Source organism: Oncorhynchus keta, chromosome 19, assembly GCF_023373465.1.
Source record: "Oncorhynchus keta strain PuntledgeMale-10-30-2019 chromosome 19, Oket_V2, whole genome shotgun sequence".
NCBI lineage: Eukaryota > Metazoa > Chordata > Actinopteri > Salmoniformes > Salmonidae > Oncorhynchus > Oncorhynchus keta.
In genome coordinates this window covers 63,941,276-63,965,583 of record NC_068439.1, presented here as the reverse complement: position 1 = coordinate 63,965,583, position 24,308 = coordinate 63,941,276, and the positions used below count along the sequence as shown (strand labels likewise).

At 45.2% G+C, this 24,308-nt stretch overlaps 1 protein-coding gene across 1 annotated transcript in view; it reads right to left on the bottom strand.

The window, feature by feature from the left end:
- Window positions 1-24,308, bottom strand: part of LOC118398673 (discoidin, CUB and LCCL domain-containing protein 1-like) — a 50,935-nt gene that overhangs the window by 2,401 nt on the left and 24,226 nt on the right. The window contains exons 9-14 of the mRNA XM_035794243.1: window positions 13,142-13,263; window positions 12,784-12,931; window positions 10,915-11,010; window positions 10,724-10,808; window positions 4,497-4,546; window positions 3,674-3,793 (exon numbers count right to left, since the gene is read on the bottom strand). Coding sequence (XP_035650136.1) covers window positions 3,674-3,793; window positions 4,497-4,546; window positions 10,724-10,808; window positions 10,915-11,010; window positions 12,784-12,931; window positions 13,142-13,263 — 621 coding nt within the window. The remainder of the gene's footprint in view (window positions 1-3,673; window positions 3,794-4,496; window positions 4,547-10,723; window positions 10,809-10,914; window positions 11,011-12,783; window positions 12,932-13,141; window positions 13,264-24,308) is intronic.

The window sequence follows — 24,308 nt, the reverse complement described above, 5'->3', positions numbered from 1 at the left end:
CTGTAAAGAATGGAGAGCTTCACCACACACTGCCTGGGCTGTGGAGTTATTATGAATCAATACAAGTAACTCAGATACTCATGGAGGAAAATAGAAGTTCAATAGGTGGTGGTGCCTCCATAGGCTCTTGAGCTATGATGACAGGAGGCGTGTGGGTGTATGGACATACACCTCTGTGTGTGCATCAAATCAAATCACATTTCATTTGTCACATACACATGGTTAGCAGATGTTAATGCGAGTGTAGCGAAATGCTTGTGCTTCTAGTTCCGACAATGCAGTGATAACCAACAAGTAATCTAACTAACAATTCCAAAACTACTGTCTTATACACAGTGTAAGGGGATAAAGAATATGTACATAAAGATATATGAATGAGTGATGGTACAGAGCAGCATAGGCAAGATACAGTAGATGGTATCGAGTACAGTATATACATATGAGATGAGTATGTAAACAAAGTGGCATAGTTAAAGTGGCTAGTGATACATGTATTACGTAAGGATGCAGTAGATGATATAGAGTACAGTATATACGTATGCATATGAGATGAATAATGTAGGGTATGTAACATTATATTAGGTAGCATTGTTTAAAGTGGCTAGTGATATATTTTACATCATTTCCCATTATTAAAGTGGCTGGAGTTGAGTCAGTGTCAGTGTGTTGGCAGCAGCCACTCAGTGTAAGTGGTGGCTGTTTAACAGTCTGGTGGCCTTGAGATAGAAGCTGTTTTTCAGTCTCTCAGTCCCAGCTTTGATGCACCTGTACTGACCTCGCCTTCTGGATGATAGCGGGGTGAACAGGCAGTGGCTCGGGTGGTTGTTGTCCTTGATGATCTTTATGGCCTTCCTGTAACATCGGGTGGTGTAGGTGTCCTGGAGGGCAGGTAGTTTGCCCCCAGTGATGCGTTGTGCAGACCTCACTACCCTCTGGAGAGCCTTACGGTTGTGGGCGGAGCAGTTGCCGTACCAGGCGGTGATACAGCCCGCCAGGATGCTCTCGATTGTGCATCTGTAGAAGTTTGTGAGTGCTTTTGGTGACAAGCCAAATTTCTTCAGCCTCCTGAGGTTGAAGAGGCGCTGCTGCGCCTTCTTCACGATGCTGTCTGTGTGGGTGGACCAATTCAGTTTGTCTGTGATGTGTACGCCGAGGAACTTAAAACTTACTACCCTCTCCGCTACTGTTCCATCGATGTGGATAGGGGGGTGTTCCCTCTGCTGTTTCCTGAAGTCCACAATCATCTCCTTAGTTTTGTTGACGTTGAGTGTGAGGTTATTTTCCTGACACCACACTCCGATGGCCCTCACCTCCTCCCTGTAGGCCGTCTCGTCGTTGTTGGTAATCAAGCCTACCACTGTTGTTGTGTCGTCCGCAAACTTGATGATTGAGTTGGAGGCGTGCGTGGCCACGCAGTCGTGGGTGAACAGGGAGTACAGGAGAGGGCTCAGAACGCACCCTTGTGGGGCCCCAGTGTTGAGGATCAGCGGGGTGGAGATGTTGTTGCCTACCCTCACCACCTGGGGGCGGCCCGTCAGGAAGTCCAGTACCCATTTGCACAGGGCGGGTTCGAGACCCAGGGTCTCGAGCTTGATGACGAGCTTGGAGGGTACTATGGTGTTGAATGCCGAGCTGTAGTTGATGAACAGCATTCTCACATAGGTATTCCTCTTGTCCAGATGGGTTAGGGCAGTGTGCAGTGTGGTTGAGATTGCATCGTCTGTGGACTTATTTGGGCGGTAAGCAAATTGGAGTGGGTCTAGGGTGTCAGGTAGGGTGGAGGTGATATGGTCCTTGACTAGTCTCTCAAAGCACTTCATGATGACGGAAGTGAGTGCTACGGGGCGGTAGTCGTTTAGCTCAGTTACCTTAGCTTTCTTGGGAACAGGAACAATGGTGGCCCTCTTGAAGCATGTGGGGACAGCAGACTGGTATAGGGATTGATTGAATATGTCCGTAAACACACCGGCCAGCTGGTCTGCGCATGCTCTGAGGGCGCGGCTGGGGATGCCGTCTGGGCCTGCAGCCTTGCGAGGGTTAACATGTTTAAATGTCTTACTCACCTTGGCTGCAGTGAAGGAGAGTGCGCATGTTTTCGTTGCAGGCCGTGTCAGTGGCACTGTATTGTCCTCAAAGCGGGCAAAAACGTTATTTAGTCTGCCTGGGAGCAAGACATCCTGGTCCGTGACTGGGCTGGTTTTCTTATTGTAGTCCGTGATTGACTGTAGACCCTGCCACATACCTCTTGTGTCTGAGCCGTTGAATTGAGATTCTACTTTGTCTCTATACTGACGCTTAGCTTGTTTGATAGCCTTGCGGAGGGAATAACTGCACTGTTTGTATTCGGTCATGTTTCCAGTCACCTTGCCCTGATTAAAAGCAGTGGTTCGCGCTTTCAGTTTCACGCGAATGCTGCCATCAATCCACGGTTTCTGGTTAGGGAATGTTTTAATCGTTGCTATGGGAACGAAATCTTCAAAGCACGTTCTAATGAACTCGCACACCGAATCAGCGTATTCGTCAATGTTGTTATCTGACGCAATACGAAACATATCCCAGTCCACGTGATGGAAGCAGTCTTGGAGTGTGGAGTCAGCTTGGTCGGACCAGCGTTGGACAGACCTCAGCGTGGGAGCCTCTTGTTTTAGTTTCTGTCTGTAGGAAGGGATCAACAAAATGGAGTCGTGGTCAGCTTTTCCGAAAGGAGGGCGGGGCAGGGCCTTATATGCGTCGCGGAAGTTAGAGTAACAATGATCCAAGGTTTTTCCACCCCTGGTTGCGCAATCGATATGCTGATAAAATTTAGGGAGTCTTGTTTTCAGATTAGCCTTGTTAAAATCCCCAGCTACAATGGATGCAGCCTCCGGATAAATGGATTCCAGTTTGCAAAGAGTCAAATAAAGTTTGTTCAGAGCCATCGTTGTGTCTGCTTGGGGGGGAATATATACGGCTGTGATTATAATCGAAGAGAATTCTCTTGGTAGATAATGCGGTCGACATTTGATTGTGAGGAATTCTAAATCAGGTGAACAGAAGGATTTGAGTTCCTGTATGTTTCTTTCATCACACCATGTCTCATTAGCCATAAGGCATACGCCCCCGCCCCTCTTCTTACCAGAAAGATGTTTGTTTCTGTCGGCGCGATGTGTGGAGAAACCCGCTGGCTGCACCGCCTCCGATAGCGTCTCTCCAGTGAGCCATGTTTCCGTGAAGCAAAGAACGTTACAGTCTCTGATGTCCCTCTGGAATGCTACCCTTGCTCGGATTTCATCAACCTTGTTGTCAAGAGACTGGACATTGGCGAGAAGAATGCTAGGGAGTGGTCCACGATGTGCCCGTCTCCGGAGTCTGACCAGAAGACCGCCTCGTTTCCCTCTTTTACGGAGTCGTTTTTTTGGGTCGCCGCATGGGATCCATTCCGTTGTCCTGGTTGAAAGGCAGAACACAGGATCCGCGTCGCGAAAATCATATTCTTGGTCGTACTGATGGTGAGTTGACGCTGATCTTATATTCAGTAGTTCTTCTCGACTGCATGTAAATGAAACCTAAGATGACCTGGGGTACTAATGTAAGAAATAACACGTAAAAAAAACAAAAAACTGCATAGTTTCCTAGGAACGCGAAGCGAGGCGGCCATCTCTGTTGGGGCCGGAAGTAATGAATGTGTCCTCACCTGCCATGGTGCTGGTGACCAGGTCTAGTTTCTGTATGGGGTCCTTCTCTGAGCTGTAGCTGATGGTGAACTCTGTGGACTGGTGCCTGGCAAACGGCTGCTTGATCTGCTTCCAGCAACCTGAGCGCCGAGGGCAGGCAGGCAGAGACAGTAAAAAGACAATGGTTAACTCCACAGACAGACAGACAGACATAATGACAGGAATATAGCATGACAGCACAGAGATAAGCACCAAATTACAGCTGACTGGCTGACACAAACTGCTGAGGCTTCCATATGTGAGCCCTTCTTTTAGAGACGCCAGGAACGAGAGTCATGCTCTACTATAGATATGGTTCTGTTTCAAATTCTCTGTCTGCTTTAGTCATGTGGAGGATAGAAGTGGATGAGGGTAGGGCAAGGGGGGTGAGAAGCTGGCAGTTGGACCCATGCTTATGGATGTGGCCCGGTGTGCTTGCTGGAGCTCGTCTGTCTGCTCTCAGAGACAAGCCCTGACCGGCTTTTACTACCCACAACCCCCCACCACACAGACTGACAGACATGTTGTCACAGATCAATAAAGCTGGCATCTGTCGGTTTAATTAAAACAGTCATGATGATAAGGAACAATATACAACCTGTTAGCTGACTGGGCATTAGCATAACAACATGGATTTTTCTATTGCTTATAGTTTCCTGCCTATAGCTTATTTCTAAGGCTCATCTTCAACATACAAATGATTACATTTGATGTACAGTACATATGACATCTTTGACAACGTAAAGACTAACATTAGGCTTCATTGATATGACAAAGAGATGAGTTGAGAAATTGTTCGCTGACCTGTTTTCTGGGTATCAGAGGATCCGTATGAGTTCTCCTTTGTCTTCTTCCTGTGACAGAAAGACAAATGCTGGGGTGAACTCCAGTGACAGGGAGGACAGGGAGGACAGGGGTGCCCCCTCGCCCTTTCCCATGATAACCTCCTGGGAGTGGAGGTGACGCTGAGACAGGGGGATGTAGGGTCGCCTTTATCCCCTATACACACACGAGCACACAACTGCCTGGCTCTGCTGAGCACCCTTTTCTCGTTTATCTTCATTTCACCCTCTCGCTCTCTAGGGACTCATGCAGTGGCCACATGTTCTGACCCATGACCCCTTAAGCCCCTCTCCCTACCACCTCTAATAATGATGTGTCTCTGACTGGTTCTAATTTTTACAGATCGGACAGAATAGGCAGAGGTGGGGGTGTTGCCACATATATAGTACCAGTCAAAAGTTTGGACACACCTACTCATTCAAGGGTTTTTCTTTATTTTTAGCATTTTCTACATTGTAAAATAATAGTGAAGACATCAAAACTATGAAATAACACATATGGAATCATGTAGAAACCAAAACAAAGTGTTAAACAAATCCAAAAATATGTTATATTTGACATTCTCCAAAGTAGCGACCCTTTGCCTAGATGACAGCTTTGCACATTCTTGGCATTCTCTCAACCAGCTTCATGACATAGTCACCTGGAATGCATTTCAATTAACAGGTGTGCCAAGAACTGCAGTCGCAAAAACCATCAAGCACTATGATGAAACTGGCTCTCATGAGGACCACCACAGTAAAGGAAGACCCAGAGTTACCTCTGCTGCAGAGGATAAGTTCATTAGAGTTACCAGCCTCAGAAATTGCAGCTCCAATAAATGCTTCACTGAGTTCAAGTAACAGACACATCTCAACATCAACTGTTCAGAGGAGACTGCATGAATCAGGCCTTTGTGGTCAAATTGCTGCAAAGAAACCACTACTAAAGGACACCAATAAGAAGAAGAGACTTAATTGGGCCAAGAAACACGAGCAATGGACATTAGACCGGTGGAAATCTGTCCAAATTTGAACTTTTTGGTTGCAACAGCTGTGGCTTTGTGAGACATAGAGTAGGTGAACGGATGATCTCGGCATGTGTGGTTTCCACCATGAAGCATGGAGGAGGTGTGATGGTGTGGAGTAGGGTTTAATGATGAAACTGTCAGTGATTTATTTAGAATTCAAGGCACACTTAGCTAGCATAGCTAACACAGCATTTTGCAGCGATATACCATCCCATCTGGTTTGCGCTTAGTGGGGCTATTAGTGATGCACCGATATGAAATTTTTGGTCGATACCGATATCTGATATTTTCCTTGCCAAAAAAAACGATAACGATATTAACATTTTGTTGCGGCCTTTTAAGCATTCTAGTACAGTTAAATAGTTAACACACACACATGGACACAGCGGTCTAAGGCACTGCATCTCAGTGCAAGAGGCATGACTAGGGCAACATCTGAAAAATAGCGCACTTGGTAGTGTGTACAGATGCTTGACCAGTCAGTGAAAGCCAACATCACCCATGACAGAGAACGGTTGATTGTCAAGGGCAATGAATTCTATTATCTTTGCGTTAATGGATTTCTCCTTTGAGTTGTCTCGCTGAATTGTTCTTACTCTTTCAAGTGACTGCTCGACTTGATGACTGCTCGATTCACACAGGAGACATTGTGGGCCAGGTTAGGAATGCTGTGTTGCACGTGTAGCGCTACATTTTATATGGCTTCATTATGTCATGTACCTACGTTATATAGGTATACACTTCAGCGTTAAACTAGACATCGGGCCAATATCGATGTTGGCATTTTTATGTTCACCGATATATTGTGCATCACTAGGGACTATCATTTGTTTTTCAACAAGACAATGACCCAAAACACTTCTCCAGGCTGTGTAAGGGCTATTTGACCATGAAGGAGAGTGATGGTGCTGCATCAGATTACCTGGCCTCAACAATCACCCAACCTCAACCCAATTGAGATGGTTTGGGATGATTTGGACCGCAGAGTGAAGGAAAAGCAGCCAACAAGTGCTCAGCATATGTGGGAACCCCTTCAAGATTGTTTTGCACACTCCTTCAAGAGTCCTTCAAAAGCATTTTCCTTTTCTCCCCAATTTTGTGATTACGATCTTGTCTCATCGCTGCAACTCCTCAACGGGCTCGGCATTGGCGGAGGTGGAATCATGCCTCCTCCAAAACATGACCCGCCAAGCTGCGCTTCTTAACACCCACTCTCTTAACATGGAAGCCAGCCACACCAATATTTCAGAGGAAACACAGTTCAACTGATGAACGAAGTCAGCCTGCAGACACAAGGAGTCATTAGAGCGCGATGAGCCAAGTAAAGCCCCCTTGGCCAAACCCCGTCCTAACCCAGATGACGATGGGCCAATTGTGCACCGCCATATGGGACTCCCGGTCACGACACAGCCTGGGATCGAACCCCAGGCTGTAGTGACACCGCAACACTCAGTGCCTTAGATGCAGTGCCTTAGACTGCTGCACCACGACTATCTCGTTCTTAATGTGGGCCTTGGTTATAATAACCAGCTGACACTAGAAGGAGTGTATTGCCCTCCCTCGGCTCCCTCGTGTTCTCTTAACAATTTATCCAAATTTTTATTTATTTCACCTTTATTTAACCAGGTAGGCTAGTTGAGAACAAGTTCTCATTTGCAACTGCAACTTGGCCAAGATAAAACAAAGCAGTTCGACAGATACAACAACCCAGAGTTACACATGGAATAAACAAACATACAATCAATAATACAGTAGAAAAATCTATATACACCATGTGCAAATGAGGTAGGATACGAGAGGTATAAGGCAATAAATAGGCCACGGTGGCAAAGTAATTACAATATAGACACTGGAATGGTAGGATGTGCAGAAGATGAATGTGCAAGTTGAGATACTGGGGTGCAAAGGAAAGATAAATAAATAAATACAGTATGGGGATGAGGTAGATTGGATGGGCTATTTACAGATGAGCTATGTACAGGTGCAGTGATCTGTGAGCTGCTCTGACAGCTGGTGCTTAAAGCTAGTGAGGGAGGTAAGAGTCTCCAGCTTTAGAGATTTTTGCAGTTCATTCCAGTCATTGGCAGCAGAGAACTGGAAGGAGAGGCGGCCAAAGGAGGAATTGGCTTTGGGGGTGACCAGTGAGATTTCTCTGCTGGAGCGCGTGCTACAGGTGGGTGCTGCTATGGTGACCAGTGAGCTGAGATAAGGCAGGGCTTTACCTAGCGGAGATGACCTGGAGCCAGTGGGTTTGGCGATGAGTACGAAGCGAGGGCCAGCCAACGAGATCATACAGGTCGCAGTGGTGGGTAGTATATGGGGCTTTGGTGACAAAACGGATGGCACTGTGATAGACTGCATCCAATTTGTTGAGTAGAGTGTTGGAGGCTATTTTGTAAATGACATTGTCGAAGTCTAGGATCGGTAGGATGGTCAGTTTTACGAGGGTATGTTTGATAGCATGAGTGAAGGATGCTTTGTTGCAAAATAGGAAGCCGATTCCGATTTAATTTTGGATTGGAGATGCTTAATGTGAGTCTGGAAGGAGAGTTTACAGTCTAACCAGACCCCTAGGTATTTGTAGTTGTCCACATATTCTAAGTCAGAACCGTCCAGAGTAGTGATGCTGGACGGGCGGGCAAGTGCAGGCAGCGATCGGTTGAAGAGAAATGCATTAGTTTTACTTTGCATTTAAGAGCAGTTGGAGGCCATGCAAGGAGAATTGTATAGCATTGAAGCTCATCTGGAGGTTAGTTAACACAGTGTCCAACGAAGATGTATACAGAATGGTGTCGTCTGCGTAGAAGTGGATCAGAGAATCACCAGCAGCGAGAGCGACATCATTGATGTATACAGAGAAGAGCCCGAGAATTGAACCCTGTGGCATACCCATAGAGACTGCCAGAGCTCTGGACAACAGGCCCTCCGATTTGACATACTGAACTCTATCGGAGAAGTAGTTGGTGAACCAAGCGAGGCAATCATTTGAGAAACCAAGAATGTTGAGCCTGCCAATAAGAATGCTGTGCCACTCCATAAGAGCAGGGATAGTGATCTTGATAATTATCAGCCCATCTCCAGGCTTCCATATCTAGCTATGATTCTTGAATCTTTGGTAAATAAGCAACTTAGCTCTTTTTTATCTGAGCATGGTATTTGAAATATAAATCAATCTGGGTTTAGCCCAGGGCAGAGCACTATCACAGCAACCACATTAGTTATTGATATTCTCAATGCTTTAGATGCTAAAATGAATTGTGCTGCCTTGTTTGTGGACCCCTCAAAATCATGTGATACTGTTGATCATGCTATTTTATTGAACAAGTTGTCCTCGATTGGCATGGCCTCTGATGCCTGCTCATTGTTTCATGATTATCTTAGTGACAGAATTTCCTAATTTCTTGAAATATATAAAGAGGTTCAGCAGGGGTTGACACTAGGACCTGCTATTTTCACTATTTATATCAATGCTATTGGTCAATCTGTAAATAATCCATTTTAAAAAAGTAATCTATATGCTGATGATACTATTTTGTATGCAATTGCCACAACAGCTGACCTAGCTTGACATGGCTATAGTCTGATTTTGCAGCTGTTCAGGTAGCCCTTACTGATATAAAATGTGTGCTTAACAGGGGCAAAACTAAATAGACGTTGTTATCGAGTTCTTGTAAGATTGGTGGAGAGAGTTAACCAGGAGGTGGGTAGGTTTCTGCGGTCGTATTGCCAGGACCGGCCAGGGGAGTGGGCGAGATATATTCCCTGGCCAGAAATAGCCCAGAACTCACTAAGCCACTCCTCTACCAACATGTCACCATTTGAGTGCGTGTTGGGGTACCAGCCAGTCCTGGCACCGTGGCATCAGAGCCAGACTGAGGCTCCTGCGGTGGAGGAGTGGGTACAGCGCTCTAAGGAGACCTGGAGGGCTGTCCAAGAGTCATTACACCAAGCGAGTATAAGGCAGAAGAAGAGCGCTGACCGTCACCGCAGTGTCACGAATATTACCGAAGGTGACTCCCCTTCTTATTCGGGTGGCGCTCGGCGGTCGTCGTCGCCGGTCTACTAGCTATCGCCGATCCGTTGTTCTGTGTTCCTTTAGTTCTGTCTAATTGGTAGCACCTGTTTCTTGTTTGGTTGTTAGGGTAGGGTTATATATAGTCTGCTCAGCCCGCTTCTGTTTCGTGCGGGCTTGTTCGTCTGTTTTGTTGTTTGAGTGTATTTTTGTCTGCATTTGGGTTTCACGCTGTCCGTTTATATTTCTGTTCATTTGTTTTTCCTCTTTTGTTCATGTTATGTTTCCGGGACATTAAAGCGTGTTTTTTCCCACATCTTTTGCTCTCTGCGCCTGACTTCACACCTCATCACTCATTTATCGTAACAGTGTTGGTAGTGAGGTCAGGCTCGACTGTGGTTGTGTTGGTAGTCAGGTCAGGCTCGACTGTGGTTGTGTTGGTAGTCAGGTCAGGCTCGACTGTGGTTGTGTTGGTAGTCAGGTCAGGCTCGACTGTGGTTGTGTTGGTAGTCAGGTCAGGCTCGACAGTGGTTGTGTTGGGAGTCAGGTCAGGCTCGACAGTGGTTGTGTTGGGAGTCAGGTCAGGCTCGACAGTGGTTGTGTTGGGAGTCAGGTCAGGCTCGACAGTGGTTGTGTTGGGAGTCAGGTCAGGCTCGACAGTGGTTGTGTTGGTAGTCAGGTCAGGCTCGACTGTGGTTGTGTTGGTAGTCAGGTCAGGCTCGACTGTGGTTGTGTTGGTAGTCCGGTCAGGCTCGTTATGCTATCTGAGCAACAGACAGGCAGCCATTCCAAAGGACCGTTCTAGGAATCTCCCTGACCCTCATTGTCCTACAGTATATAGTGTATCTTCCCTCACTCTAATCTATTTCTTCTCTTCCACTCTCCCTTTTCCTGAAAACATCTCCCTCTCATGCATACTGAGAGGCAGACAACCAACATCTACCACACATACGTAACAGACATACTTTAGGGAGTAGACACACTGTAGAGATAACTCACTGCTATGGGGACGTATAATGTCAGGCTCATCTGAGTTTGTGAGTCATGTTGTCATGGGGACAGGAAATGCACAAGTTATGAAGGTGCAAGCTCTCCTTACACAACCTTACATTACGGTCTCTAAAAACATTACATTATCTATTCAAATGACATGAAAAAGTCGCTTACTTCTGCAGCATCTTGAATACACAAATCCCAACCAGCAGGAGCACCACAGATAAGACTATGGGTACGATGATGATGGCCAGCTTCCCTGAGAATAGAGATGAAAGGAGCGAGCATGTTAGCCAGCTAATACATAAACAAACAGAAGGCATCTCTGGTGGATGGTTAATGCAGTGTTTTAATGAGATGGGTACCGCGGTCTGCCTGGGAGGGCACTGGCTCAGTGATCTCTTCGTCCCCCACCGGAGGCTTGGGTTTGGTGGGTAATGTGACCTGGGACGACATGTTCACTAAGGAGCGAGAGGGAGCGAAGAGGAAGAGGGAGAGCGGGGGGGGGTTAGAGGTGAGCAGGTTTGACAAAAACTTGATACAGTCCTAAACCAAAATAACAGAACTAACTTACTTCCCCACTTTATTGTAATGTAACTGTAAACCAACAGATCAGTAGTTATCTAATATGAAACTGTTTCATAATTGTCCTCTCAGAAGGATTATCTACAGTTGAAGTTGGAAGTTTACATACACCTTATCCAAATACATTTAAATTCAGTTTTCACAATTCCTGACGTAATCATAGTACAAATTCCCTGTCTTAGGTCAGTTAGGATCACCACTTTATTTTAAGAATGTGAAATGTCAGAATAATAGTAGAGAGAATGATTAATTACAGCTTTTATTTCTTTCATCACATTCCTAGTGGGTCAGAAGTTTACATACACTCAACTAGTATTTGGTAGCATTGCCTTTAAATTGTTTAACTTGGGTCAAACGTTCCGGGGAGCCTTCCACAAGCTTCCCACAATAAGTTGGGTGAATTTTGGCCCATTCCTCCTGACAGAGCTGGTGTAACTGAGTCAGGTTTGTAGGCCTCCTTGCTCGCACACGCTTTTTCAGTTCTGCCCACACATTTTCTATAGGACAGAGCTCAGGGCGTTGTGATGGCCACTCCAATACCTTGACTTTGTTGTCCTTAAGCCATTTTGCCACAACTTTGGAAGCCTCCCCCTTTTCCCTCCAAACATAACAATGGTCATTATGGCCAAACAGTTCTATTTTTGTTTCATCAGACCAGAGGACATTTCTACAAAAGGTACAATCTTTGTCCCCATGTGCAGTTGCAAACTGTAGTCTGGCTTTTTAATGGCGGTTTTGGAGAAGTGGCTTCTTCCTTGCTGAGAAGCCTTTCAGGTTATGTCGATATAGGACTTGTTTTACTGTGGGTAGAGATAATTTTGTACCTGTTTCCTCCAGCATCTTCACATGGTCCTTTGCTGTTGGTCTGGGATTGATTTGCACTTTTCACACCAAAGTACATTCATCTCTAGGAGACAGAACGTGCTTCCTTCCTGAGCGGTATGATGGCTGCCATGGTGTTTATACTTGAACACTATTGTTTGTACAGATGAACGTGGTACCTTCAGGCATTTGAAAATTGCTCCCAAGGAACATCAGACTTGTGGAGGTCTACAATTTAGAGATCTTGGGTGATTTCTTTTGATTTTCCCATGATGTCAAGCAAAGAGGCACTGAGTTTGAAGGTAGGCCTTGAAATACATCCACATGTACAGTACACCTCCAATTGACTCAAATGGTGTGAATTAGCCTATCAGAAGCTTCTAAAGCCATAACATAATTTTCTGGAATTTTCCAAGCTGTTTAAAGGCACAGTCAACTTAGTGTATGTAAAGTTCTGGAATTGTGATACAGTGAATTATAAGTGAAATAATATGTCTGTAAACAATTGTTGGAAAAATGACTTGTGTCATGCACATGTCAAAGTAGATGTCCTAACAGACTTGCCAAAACTATAGTTCGTTTATAAGAAATTTGTGGAGTGGTTGAAAAACGAGTTTTAATGACTCCAACCTAAGTGTTCGTGAACTTCCGACTTCAACTATACATGTAGTCATCAATCACTATCCACTAACTCACTGATAATACTATCTGGTATTGTAGCCAGACCCAAACACTCAGTACTGTGGTCTGGACATGGGGTTAGGATGAGTACCTCTGACATGGGGGTTAAGGGTGTGTAGCTCTGAGATGGGGGATAGGATGTGTACCTCTGAGATGGGTGCAGCCCAGCAGCTCTACCCTCATGACGATCCTCTGGTGCCAGGTTTGAGGGATGATCCGCAGGTAGCGGGCTATGATTGGATTGTGGAAGGTGTTCCTGGTCTGATGCAGACTGTCCTGGTTCCCCTCAAATATCTGACAGGGAGGAAGGGAGAGACGGAGGGAGTGAGGGGGAGGTGGTCGCAAGGTTTAATGGAAGGCATGCATTCTTGTGATTCATCGGCAACATAACACATTGATTACATATAAAGTTGCCCAATAATCATACCGAAATGTATATTGTTCCATGATCAGGCAATTCGACATTGGAGTCAGATATTAGATCATTGAATGTGGATTACTCACCATGTATTGTGTGCTGTTGTTCTGTGTGTAAGTCCTCCACCGACTCCTCTCCTTGTGAACTATCTTGAAGCTCCTCACATAGTAGTGATAGTCCAACATAGTAGAGCCAGTCGTGATAATCCCTGGAAAACAAAAAATAGAGGTAAAAACTCTAAATCTCACATTCTATTGTTCAACATTTTTCATCCCCTTTTCTCTGTCTGTCTCCAGGGCAGTGATGTCACCCGTTGGTCAGCCCTGGAATGTGCTGGAACAGGGAAAGGAGACATCACCTCAGAGAGCAGAACAGTCACTGCAACACCAAGGGGAAACCCTCCCAGACATTTGCAGCTCCCAGACAGCCATGATGAGCGTTTTTGTGGCAGATGAGCGCCTGACACAGGGCCAGAACAATATGGCGGCAGACGGGTGACCCACAACATGTCATTACACAGGGCATTGTGGTTCATATGGAGACGCAGTGCAACCTATCATTATAGGAAATTACTGTCATATTTCAAATACAGAATCGCAGACTCTGAAGGTATTTGTTGTTTTCCCAGCTAAAATGTACTTTTGTTGCATAAAAAGCAACAGGGGTTTCCAATGCACGACAACAACAGAAATCCAATCTGCCATAATATGAGTATCAGAAAGGCAGGAACCTTAAGGAAAGAAAGGGTTGTATTCTTCAGGCTATAGAGTCTTACGATGGTTGCACAACAACAATTCTACGACAACAGTGCTTCCATTTTCAAGGAACCGCATTCCAATCAAAACGACGTTCCCCTTAGCTCTGGATTTCTGAACCGTCAGACAAAGCTAGACATTCTTCATTGACTGGAACCCAATGTGTTGTAAAGTAGCATGAAATTAACTTGGGACTTGCTGACTACACACACCACACTCAAAATAAACTATTGCATTGTGCTACACTTAAACAGGCCTTTGAAAGTCACTTTCTTGTTTGTGGAGGAGCAGCAGCACAGAGGGGCATTCTCTCCCTTCATGCGTTACTGAGAACTGGTCTAATACATTAGATTACTGGTCTAATGCTGTGTGTGTGTGTGTGTGTGTGTGTCTGCGTGTGTGTGTGTGTGTGTGTCTGCGTGTGTGTGTGTCTGCGTGTGTACACATGTGCTACAGTTTTGCAGTGGTGAGCCATCCAGAGTTAAATCAAAAGAAAGGCCCATTTATAAGAGAAATTACCCCCTTTAAACAACCCCCTGGATCAGATCTCAATCTATTCCTTCTCAGCTTTTTCCGACAGATGTGTGTGTGTGTGTTGAGCCTTAATCCTATTACCATCCTCTACAGAGGGCTACGAATGGGGGGAAACAGCCAGGCAGGAGAGGGTTAAATCTAAACGCCTGTTTTTAATTGATGCCACGGGGGGAGGAAATTGCCATTGATCCTATAAGACTTGGCCAAGAACACCAAGGCTCCTACTTTATTACAGTTAACTGTAATGTTAACAGTATGCTGAGCATTGAGCAGGCCCAGTAACAAGGGATTGACATTCATCAGGAGAGAGAGATTGGCAACGGTGGAAATCTGTACCAGTAGGCTACAACCAAATCTCAAAATTCCAGATGTGAAAAACACCTTAAAATAAGCTTAGCCTGGTAAACTAAAAGGTACAGTGCCTTCAGAAACTATTAATTCACATACAAATTCTTCAAGCTCTGTCAAATTGCTTGTTGCTCACTGCTAGACAACCATTTGCAGGTCTTTCCATAGAATTTCAAGCAGATTTAAGTAAAAACTATAACTTGGCCACTCAGGAACATTCCCTGTCATCTTGGTAAGGAACTCCAGAGTAGAAAGAAAATAGTTTACAAACTGCTAAGAATGGTTGGAACAAATTGACTTCTCCTCCTCTTTGTCCGTCCGTCCGCGGGGATAAAGAATAGACACAGTGCCGGACTTCCCTTATGGCACCCTATTCCCTATTTAGTGCGCCATAGGGCTCTGGTCAAAAGTGAATGAGGAATAGGGTGCCATTTCAGACACAGACAGTATTTATCTGAGATGTCAGGACCTGTAGGGAAGGCACGAAGAGGTAAAGCCCCTCCCCCCTTTCAATTTCCAGATTTGTTGCCGTGCTGTTGTGCAGTATGTTGGTACTTGGCTATCTGCCAAACTCTTCGGTTTTTACTTTTAATATATTTATCAACGTCTTAGTTTTTTTCCCGCTCAACTAAGCGACGGTATGCTTTCGTCGTAAAGCCTTTTTGAAAATCGAACACTGGTGGGATTAACAACACGTTCATCTTTAAAATGGTGTATAATACTTGTATGTTTGAGGAATTTTAATTATGAGATTTCTGTTGTTTGAATTTGGCGCCCTGCACTTTCACTGGCTGTTGTCAAATTGATCCCGTTAACGGGATTTCATCCGTAAGAACTTAACCACCTAACCGAGGATCTTTATTTACCTTGCGTAATACCTTAAAACAAAAAACATTTGTGACAAGAAATTTGCTCCCTGGTATACAGAAAATACCCGAGCCCTGAAGGAAACTTCCAGAAAATTGGAACGGAAATGACGCTCCACCAAACTGGAAGTTCTGACTAGCTTGGAAAGACAGTACCGCGCAATATTAAAAAGCCCTCACTGCTGCTCGATCATACTATTTTCCCAACCTAATTGAAGAGAATAAGAACAATCCAAAAATGTATTTTTGATACTGTCGCAAAGCTAACTAAAAAGCAGCATTCAACAAGAGAGGATTGCTTTCACTTCAGCAGTGATACATTCATGAACTTCTTAGAAGAAAAGATCATGATCATTAGAAAGCAAACTACGGCCCACTTTGAATTTTCGTATTTCTCCAAAGCTAAGTTGTTCTGAGTCTGCACAGAACTGTCAGGACCTAGGATCAATGGAGACACTCAAGTTTTTTAATCATGTATCTCTTGAGACATTCATGAAAATAGTCATGGCCTCTAAACCGTCAAGCTGCATTCTGGACCCTATTCCAATGAAACTACTGAAATAGCTGCTTCTTGTGCTTGGCCCTCCTATGTTGAACATAATAAATGGCTCCCTATCCACCGGATGTGTACCAAACTCACTAAAAGTGGAAGTAATAAAGTGTCATGACTCTCCTATGAGGATCCGAAGGATCAGGTTACAGTGGGTCAGCTCTACAGCGCCCTCTTCCGCAGAGGGGGAGAGGGATGAATTTAGCCTGGTTTTATGACTTAACAACCGGATCATGAATACCTTGCAGAAACTGTCTTTGGGCTCTGCAGTATTGAGAATGGAATGTCTGAGTGTTACAACAGACACTTGTCCAAAGCTTTAACATCAAAAGGTTGGACATTGAAACAATATTTGTAACATAAATAATGTGGGGCTCTAAACAATAATCATGTCAAATAAGTTGTTGTTTTGTGATATCATTAAGGACGGTTGAACCAAATAACGGTAACTCTATAAATATATACGTCCCAGTTATCAGATTTACAACTAAATGTTGTGGAACTTATATGATTAAATTTTAAACTATTTGTGAGAAGACTAAATGACTATATGTGAGACTAAATGTGAATTAGATAATTGTTTTTCCTGCAAAGTTTTACCCAGTCAGTAACCATGCCCACGTGAGCACAGACATTATGCCAAAATAGGGAACGCCCCTTTTCCCCCAAAGTATTTATACAAGGACTCCTAATGAAATTTACACTAGAATGTGAGGATCATCCACATGTTGAATTGGTTGGAATCTTTAGAGACCAGACAGCGTTGAGCGGTGGCTACACGGCTGGGAAATGGTTTAAAACTAAAGACCAGTATATGTGCAGCGTGAGCTGAATATGTTACGAACTGGTTTATATCGTAATACCCTCTGAAACTCTCTATTGGAGAAGACTACACAGCAACATTCAGTCTGCATCTGTTTATGCTGTTTAGCCTTAGAAACTTTACCAAAGACAAGAACAATTTCCTCTCACCACTATAGGTGGTACGGGTGGTATTTATTCTAAACAAACTGAGTGAAGGACAAGACCCGCTGAACACCGCGTGGTACACCTAAGGAAGATCCGTTCTAACAGACACTCCTAGACCAAGAAGCTACAACTACAAAGGATATGGTTACCTCTGGTGGACAACCAGAGACTTACACAACCAGAGACTTTCTGTCGACTGACTCCGCAGAAAATGGACCCGGCGGTTTTAAGAGAGAGAGACGACAAAGACATACAAGCATAAATATGTACATTGCTTTTCTAAATCTGAATGAGAGTTTGTTAGGGTGCTAAATATCCATATTTACAATGAGCGTATTATTCAACTGTATGTACAATAGTTGAATTCCTTTGTCTCTCCTTCTACCGCTCTTTCGTTCCCCACCCCCTTTCATTGTGTAACCAGCCATCATATTGAGTTAGTCCACTAGGGACTTTTCATTACATCATGTTAATAATCAGTGTATAATCTATCCTGTGTGCGTGTGTATTTATTTCTGTGGGATTATTTCATTAGTTAGTAAATAAATAATTTAAGCCAATTTGTGTAAACTGATTCATCATGGAGACTATGGTTCGTGCAGATTTACAGGATATTACGACGTTCAGAATGAGACTGAAATTGGAGCAAATTATTGATGGATGACGGATAGTACTTCTCGTTTATACTACTGCAATGCTCTACTCTCCGGCTATCCGGATAAAGCACCTGCTAGAACCCCAAAATTTGATCATATTACTCCAGTACTAGCCTCTCTATATTGGCTTCCTGTTAAGGCTAGGGCTGATTTCAAGGTTTTACAGCTAACCTAAAAAGCATTACATGTTCTTGCTCCTACCTATCTCTCGGATTTAGTTCTGCCGTACATACCTACACGTATGATATGGTCACAAGATGCAAGCCTTATTATTGTCCCTAGAATTTCTAAGCAAACAGCTGGAGGCAGGGCTTTCTCCTATAGATATACATTTTAATGGAATGATCTGCCTATCCATGTGAGAGATGCAGACTCGGTCTCAACCTTTAAGTTTTTATTGAAGACTCGCCTCTTCAGTAGGTCATATGATTGAGTGTAGTCTGGCCCAGAGGTGAGAAGGTGAGCGGCAAGACACTGGAGCAAAGAACTGCCCTAGCTGTCTCTGCCTGGCCGGCTCCCCTCTCTCCACTGGGATTCTCTGCCTTTGACCCTACTACGGGGGCTGAGTCACTGGCTTACTAGTGCTCTTCCATGCCGTTCCTAAAAGAGGTGCGTCACTTGAGTGGGTTGAGTCACAGACGTGCTCTTCCTGTCTGGTTTTGCCCCCCCCCCCCGCGCTGTGGAGGAGATCTTCGTGGGCTATACTCAGTCTTGTCTCAGGGGAGTAAGTTGGTGGTCTGTTGATATCCCTCTAGCGGTGTGGGGGCTGTGCTTTTGCAAAGTGGGTGGGGTTATATCCTGCCTGGTTGGCCCTGTCCAGGGGTATCGTCGGATGGGCCACAGTGTCCCCTGACCCACCCCTGTCTCAGTGATCCAGTGTCTATGCTGGAATAATCTATGTGCCGGGGGGCTAGGGTCAGTCTGTTAGTTGTTCTAATTCTCCTATCTGGTGTCTTGTGTGAATACGCTCCCTCTTATTCTCTCACTCTACATCCCCTTCCGGAGGCCTAAGGACTACCTGGCCTGAAGACTCCTGGTTGTCTCCATTCCACCTGGTTGTGCTGCTGCTCCAGTTTCAACTGTTCTGCCTGCGGATAGGAAACCCTGACCTGTTCACTGGATGTTGTGACGGCCCTGAATTTTTCTGAACCGTCTCAGTGCAGCTCCTTCCAATAGGGCGCTTTCCCTTTAATTCCCAATTAAATAGCCAGCATCAGCTGCACGAAAGGGGGTTGTGATGGAGACGTGCATGAGGATGTGTTCAACCCTCAGTTCCGAAGCTTCTCTATTCCGTTTGTTTTGTTGCCGTTAAACGTATGTTTTGTAGTCTAAGAGAGTTTACCCAGGATCGGATCCACTCTTCGCGTCCCTGGACTACACCTCTCCGTTCTTCGTGGCCTTTCTCCGCTGGAGATCTATTGGCGGATTGGATTGTCTGACTGACCGACTGACTACCACCTTTTTGTATACGGTATTTCATTTGTTTGGATGTGATGTATACTGTGATTTGTGTAGTTAGTGGTAGTTGAGGACTTAATTAAGAGTTGATCCGCTTTAAGGTTCTGTGGTAAAGTAATTGTTATATTGATTGTATGTTTAATACTGGGTTTACGCTACACGGAATGAACGGACAAACATCGCGTGACAAAAGTCACTTGAGTTCACTGAACTCCTTTACCGGGCTGGACTCTTTTTAGGCCCGAGGTACAGGACATTTCTGGAGGAACCAGAACTCTTTGTGATATTATTATATGTGTGTGTGTAATCATTGTTGTTGCTAATACAACCCACGCAACAGAATATAGTTGTTTTTGAAGTTCTTTCCAATGTTTTAAGGGTTTATGAAAAGTTTATTTCCCTCCTGACTTTTACATACGTCCTTTGTATTGGTGTAGACTTGACGGACCAGATGGGACTCATTCCCACCCAAACTAAAAGGAGAAACCAATGTTTTCTCTGGTAGGCACAACCTACCTGGCACCCCTATAAATAATAACCTCAAGTCAAAACCGTTACATAAAAATGGCACCCCAGATGGGACAGCTCAACATTGAGAACTAACCAAAGCAAATATTTTGTGTGGAATTAAAACAATGGATTCACCCCAAGATAATGTGCTCATCCATGTCATACCTGTCAATGGGAATACACAGGGCCATTCTGACCATCAAGCTGACAATACAAATCATAATGTGAATGGAGATAATGGAGTTGATTTGGGCCAGAGCCCTGGGAATCTGAATGCTCGGCCTGAGCCACAGGCCACAGGAGGTCTAACCAGTTACTCACTTATTGACATGGATCTGTGTGGAAGTACTGAGCTAGTCCTCCCTCTGACACCCAACCTTCCTCCATTGTCTGGTTTATCTCCAGAGGTTGTAGTCTTACAACTTCAAGGTGACATCCTTGATATTCGTCGGACTCAACAACATCTCCAAACTCTTATCCACCATAAATTCAAATGTCTGAGGGAAGAGCAACAACAGAGTGCCATGGAATTCAGAAACTCACTGAGCACTCTAACCCACATGCTGAAAGAGCTCAGTGAGAGTGGAAGACGGGAAATGACTGGTGCCATGGACAGGCAGTTTGACTACCAACGAAACCAACTCACTGCCACTCTCCAATGGCGCCTGCAACATCACCACACTGAGGTCCTCAAGGATGTTAATTCTGTTTTTTCTCCCATGGTTAACACTGTAGACCACTTGCAGACAGAACTCTCTAATTGTGTTAAAATGTTGGAGGACGTGTCTGTGGACATGGCCTCCATTAGGCACAACTCCTTACACAGAGTTTCCCTGGTGTCCACTTCAGTTCAGACCACTGAGGCCAAGCTGGCACCTCTGAATGTCCAAGACCGTATCAAGTAAACCCTTCCAGAAACCACAAATCACAACAGGCCAACACACCTAACTCTCTTCGCAGGAATGACCATCCTTCTCTGGGTGCTTTAACCAGAGCTGAAACCCCAAGAGTCACTGCCTACGCCCCCCCATCGACATCCCCTTCCTTTCAGTTAATACCGCACCAATCGGAAGCTAAAAAGTTACATGATTGGGGTTCAAATGTGGCAGTCTTCTCTGCCATTGCTCGGTACCACTAACCCTTGATAATCCTTCTGATGATCTCCTTTTACAGGCTGTGAGAAGAGCTCAGCTGGAACAGCCAGAGGAGTTAAGGCTGTTGGAACAGCTGCAGAATAATGCTGATGTATGTACTTCAAAGCTGGGACGCACCAGGCTCCTGAAGCACAAAATATTCCTTACACAGGAAATGCCGATCAAGCAAAAGCCATATCGTTTGTCCCCAGCGAAGCTAATCATCCAAAAGGGACTCATAAATGATATGTTAACCCAAGATATAATAGAACGTTCCTCCTCTCCCTGGGCTGCTCCTGTTGTCCTCATCCCAAAAAAGACTGGTGGTCTTAGATTTTGTGTGGACTATAGGAAGACCAACAATGTTTCCCAGACTGATGCCTATCCTCTTCCCACCATCCATGAGATCCTGGAGTCATTGTCTGGCGCTGTTGTGTTCACTACCCTTGACCTCAATAGTGGTTATTGGCAGGTTGAGATGGACCAGGAAAGCAAGGACAAGACTGCGTTTGTCTGTGCCGAGGGCTTGTTTTCCTTTAAGGTGATGCCCTTTGGATTAAAGAATGCCCCTGCCACTTTCCAAAGACTCATGGAGATTGCGTTAGGTGAGCTCAAAGGGAAGATCTGTTTCGTCTACCTGGACGATATAATTATCTACTCTCAGAACAGAGAAAGACACTTTCAAGATCTTCAAGCAGTGTTGGACAAGCTAAGAGAAGCTGGTCTGACCTTAAATATGAAGAAGAGCAACTTCTGCCAAACCTCCCTGAAGTTCCTTGGCCATATTGTGTCTTTCGACGGCATTCATGTGGATCCTGAAAAGACAAAGGCTGTACAAGACTTCCTGTGCCAACCACACTCAAGGCCCTTCAACGGTTCCTTGGTATGGCTGGATGGTACCATCGGTTTGTGTCTAACTTCTCCCAGGTGGCAGAACCCTCAACGCGATGAAGCGAAAAGGAGCGAAATTCCAATGGACGGCAGAGTGCCAGACTTCCTTTGAAACCCTGAAACGACATCTCGTCACACCTCCCATTTTAGGTCATCCCAACTTTGATTGCCCTTTTGTTGTTTACACTGATGCAAGTGATGTTGGACTTGGTGCTGTCCTAGTCCAACAGACTGGACTTGGCACTGAAGAAGTGCTAGCGTTCGCCAGTCGGACATTGAATGGAGCAGAACGGAACTACTCCACAACAGAGCAAGAGTGCCTTGCAGTGGTCTGGGCTTTGGAAAAGTGGAGGTACTACTTGGAGGGAAGACACTTCACTGTGGTCACTGACCATTCCTCCCTTGTGTGGGTGTTCAAGACCAACAAACCAAGCACCAGACTCATAAGATGGGCTCTACGGTTGCAAGAGTTCACATTTGCAGTGGAATACAGGAAAGGAAAATACAACACTGTTCCAGATGCCTTGTCCAGAGCTCCTACTTGTGATAACGGTGGCCCTGATCTTACATGTGCTACTGTCCTGTCAAGCAGTCGAGACTCGCCCAAAACAGACTTTCCCATCTCTGATGAGGCAATATGGAAAGCTCAACAGGATGATCCAGAAGTACAGGCTTTGTACCAGACTATCCTGGAAGATGGAGAAAAGATGGTCAATCCTACCACAAAGCTGACCATCATTGAAGATAAAGTCTACCGAGTCGTACAACTACCTCACAGAACACTCTACCAAATGTACATACCGGACACTCTACGCCTACAACTGCTTCAACATTTCCATGAAGACCCATTAGCTGGTCATTTGGGCAGGTTCAAAACCTACAAGCGGTTGCAAGCGTTACTCTACTGGCCACATCTGAGCATGGATGTGAAGTCACACATCCGAAATTGTCAGGTTTGTCAAATGTACAAACCAGAAGGTAGAAAGCCTGCTGGCAAGTTGCAGCAAACGGTGGTTACCCGACCTTGGGAAATGTTAGGAGTGGATTTGATGGGTCCATTTCCTAGAAGCTCCAATCAGAATGTGTACATACTTGTTTTTGTTGATTACTATTCAAAGTGGGTGGAACTCTTTTCCCTGCGTCAGGCCACAGCAAGGACCGTCTCTAACATCCTTACGAAAGAGATCCTGACTCGCTGGGGAGTGCCTGATTACATCCTGTCTGATCGAGGTTCCCAATTTGTCTCTGATCTCTTTGAGGAGACCTGCCAAAGATGGAACCTGAGGCAGAAGTTGACCACGGCCTATCACCCACAGACCAATCTCACTGAGAGAGTAAATCGAACCTTGAAGACAATGATTGCTTCCTATGTAGGGACCCAGCACAAACACTGGGACAAGCACCTTCACGAGTTTCGATTTGCCCTGAATTCTGCTGTGCAAGAGTCCACTGGAGTCACACCTGCAGAGCTGAACCTAAGTCGTCCTCTCCGAGGACCCTTGGATATGGTGCTACAGCCCCAGCAGCTTACTCCAGACGCTGCTTGCTATGACCAGGTAGGCCATCTCCATGACTTGAGAGCTCTTGTCTCAAAGAACATGATCCAGGCTCGACTCAAGCAGAAGAGAAATTATGATAAGAACAGACGAGACATGCAGTTCCAGCTTCGTGATCGGGTGTGGCTTCGCTCTCATCCTTACTCGAAAGCTGAACAATTCTTCTCGGCCAAGCTCGCTCCTAAATGGCAAGGACCATATAGGATTGTGGAGCAGATGGGCCCTTTGAACTACCGAGTGGTGAAAGAGGACACAGGTGAAGATATGCGCATCGTCCATGTCTCACGCCTTAAGGCCTGTTACCCCTCGGCTGAGGAATTGGAGGCGATTGAGCGCCGCAAGGTCCTGGATATCTTTGAAGAGGATAGTGAGGATACTTTTCTCGGATTCCCAGACCCAGAAGTCTCGCACCTTAAGGCCTGTGACTCCTCAGCTGAGGAGCGTGAGCTCCAAAAAGTAATGAATATTTTTGTAGAGAAAAGTGATGAGGAGACCTTTCTCGGTTTCCCCGACCAAGATGTGCCTTCCAGGGCAATGGTCGGCTTTTTCCAGGGGAGGGGTGTGTGACGGCCCTGAATTTTTCTGAACCGTCTCAGTGCAGCTCCTTCCAATAGGGCGCTTTCCCTTTAATTCCCAATTAAATAGCCAGCATCAGCTGCACGAAAGGGGGTTGTGATGGAGACGTGCATGAGGATGTGTTCAACCCTCAGTTCCGAAGCTTCTCTATTCCGTTTGTTTTGTTGCCGTTAAACGTATGTTTTGTAGTCTAAGAGAGTTTACCCAGGATCGGATCCACTCTTCGCGTCCCTGGACTACACCTCTCCGTTCTTCGTGGCCTTTCTCCGCTGGAGATCTATTGGCGGATTGGATTGTCTGACTGACCGACTGACTACCACCTTTTTGTATACGGTATTTCATTTGTTTGGATGTGATGTATACTGTGATTTGTGTAGTTAGTGGTAGTTGAGGACTTAATTAAGAGTTGATCCGCTTTAAGGTTCTGTGGTAAAGTAATTGTTATATTGAT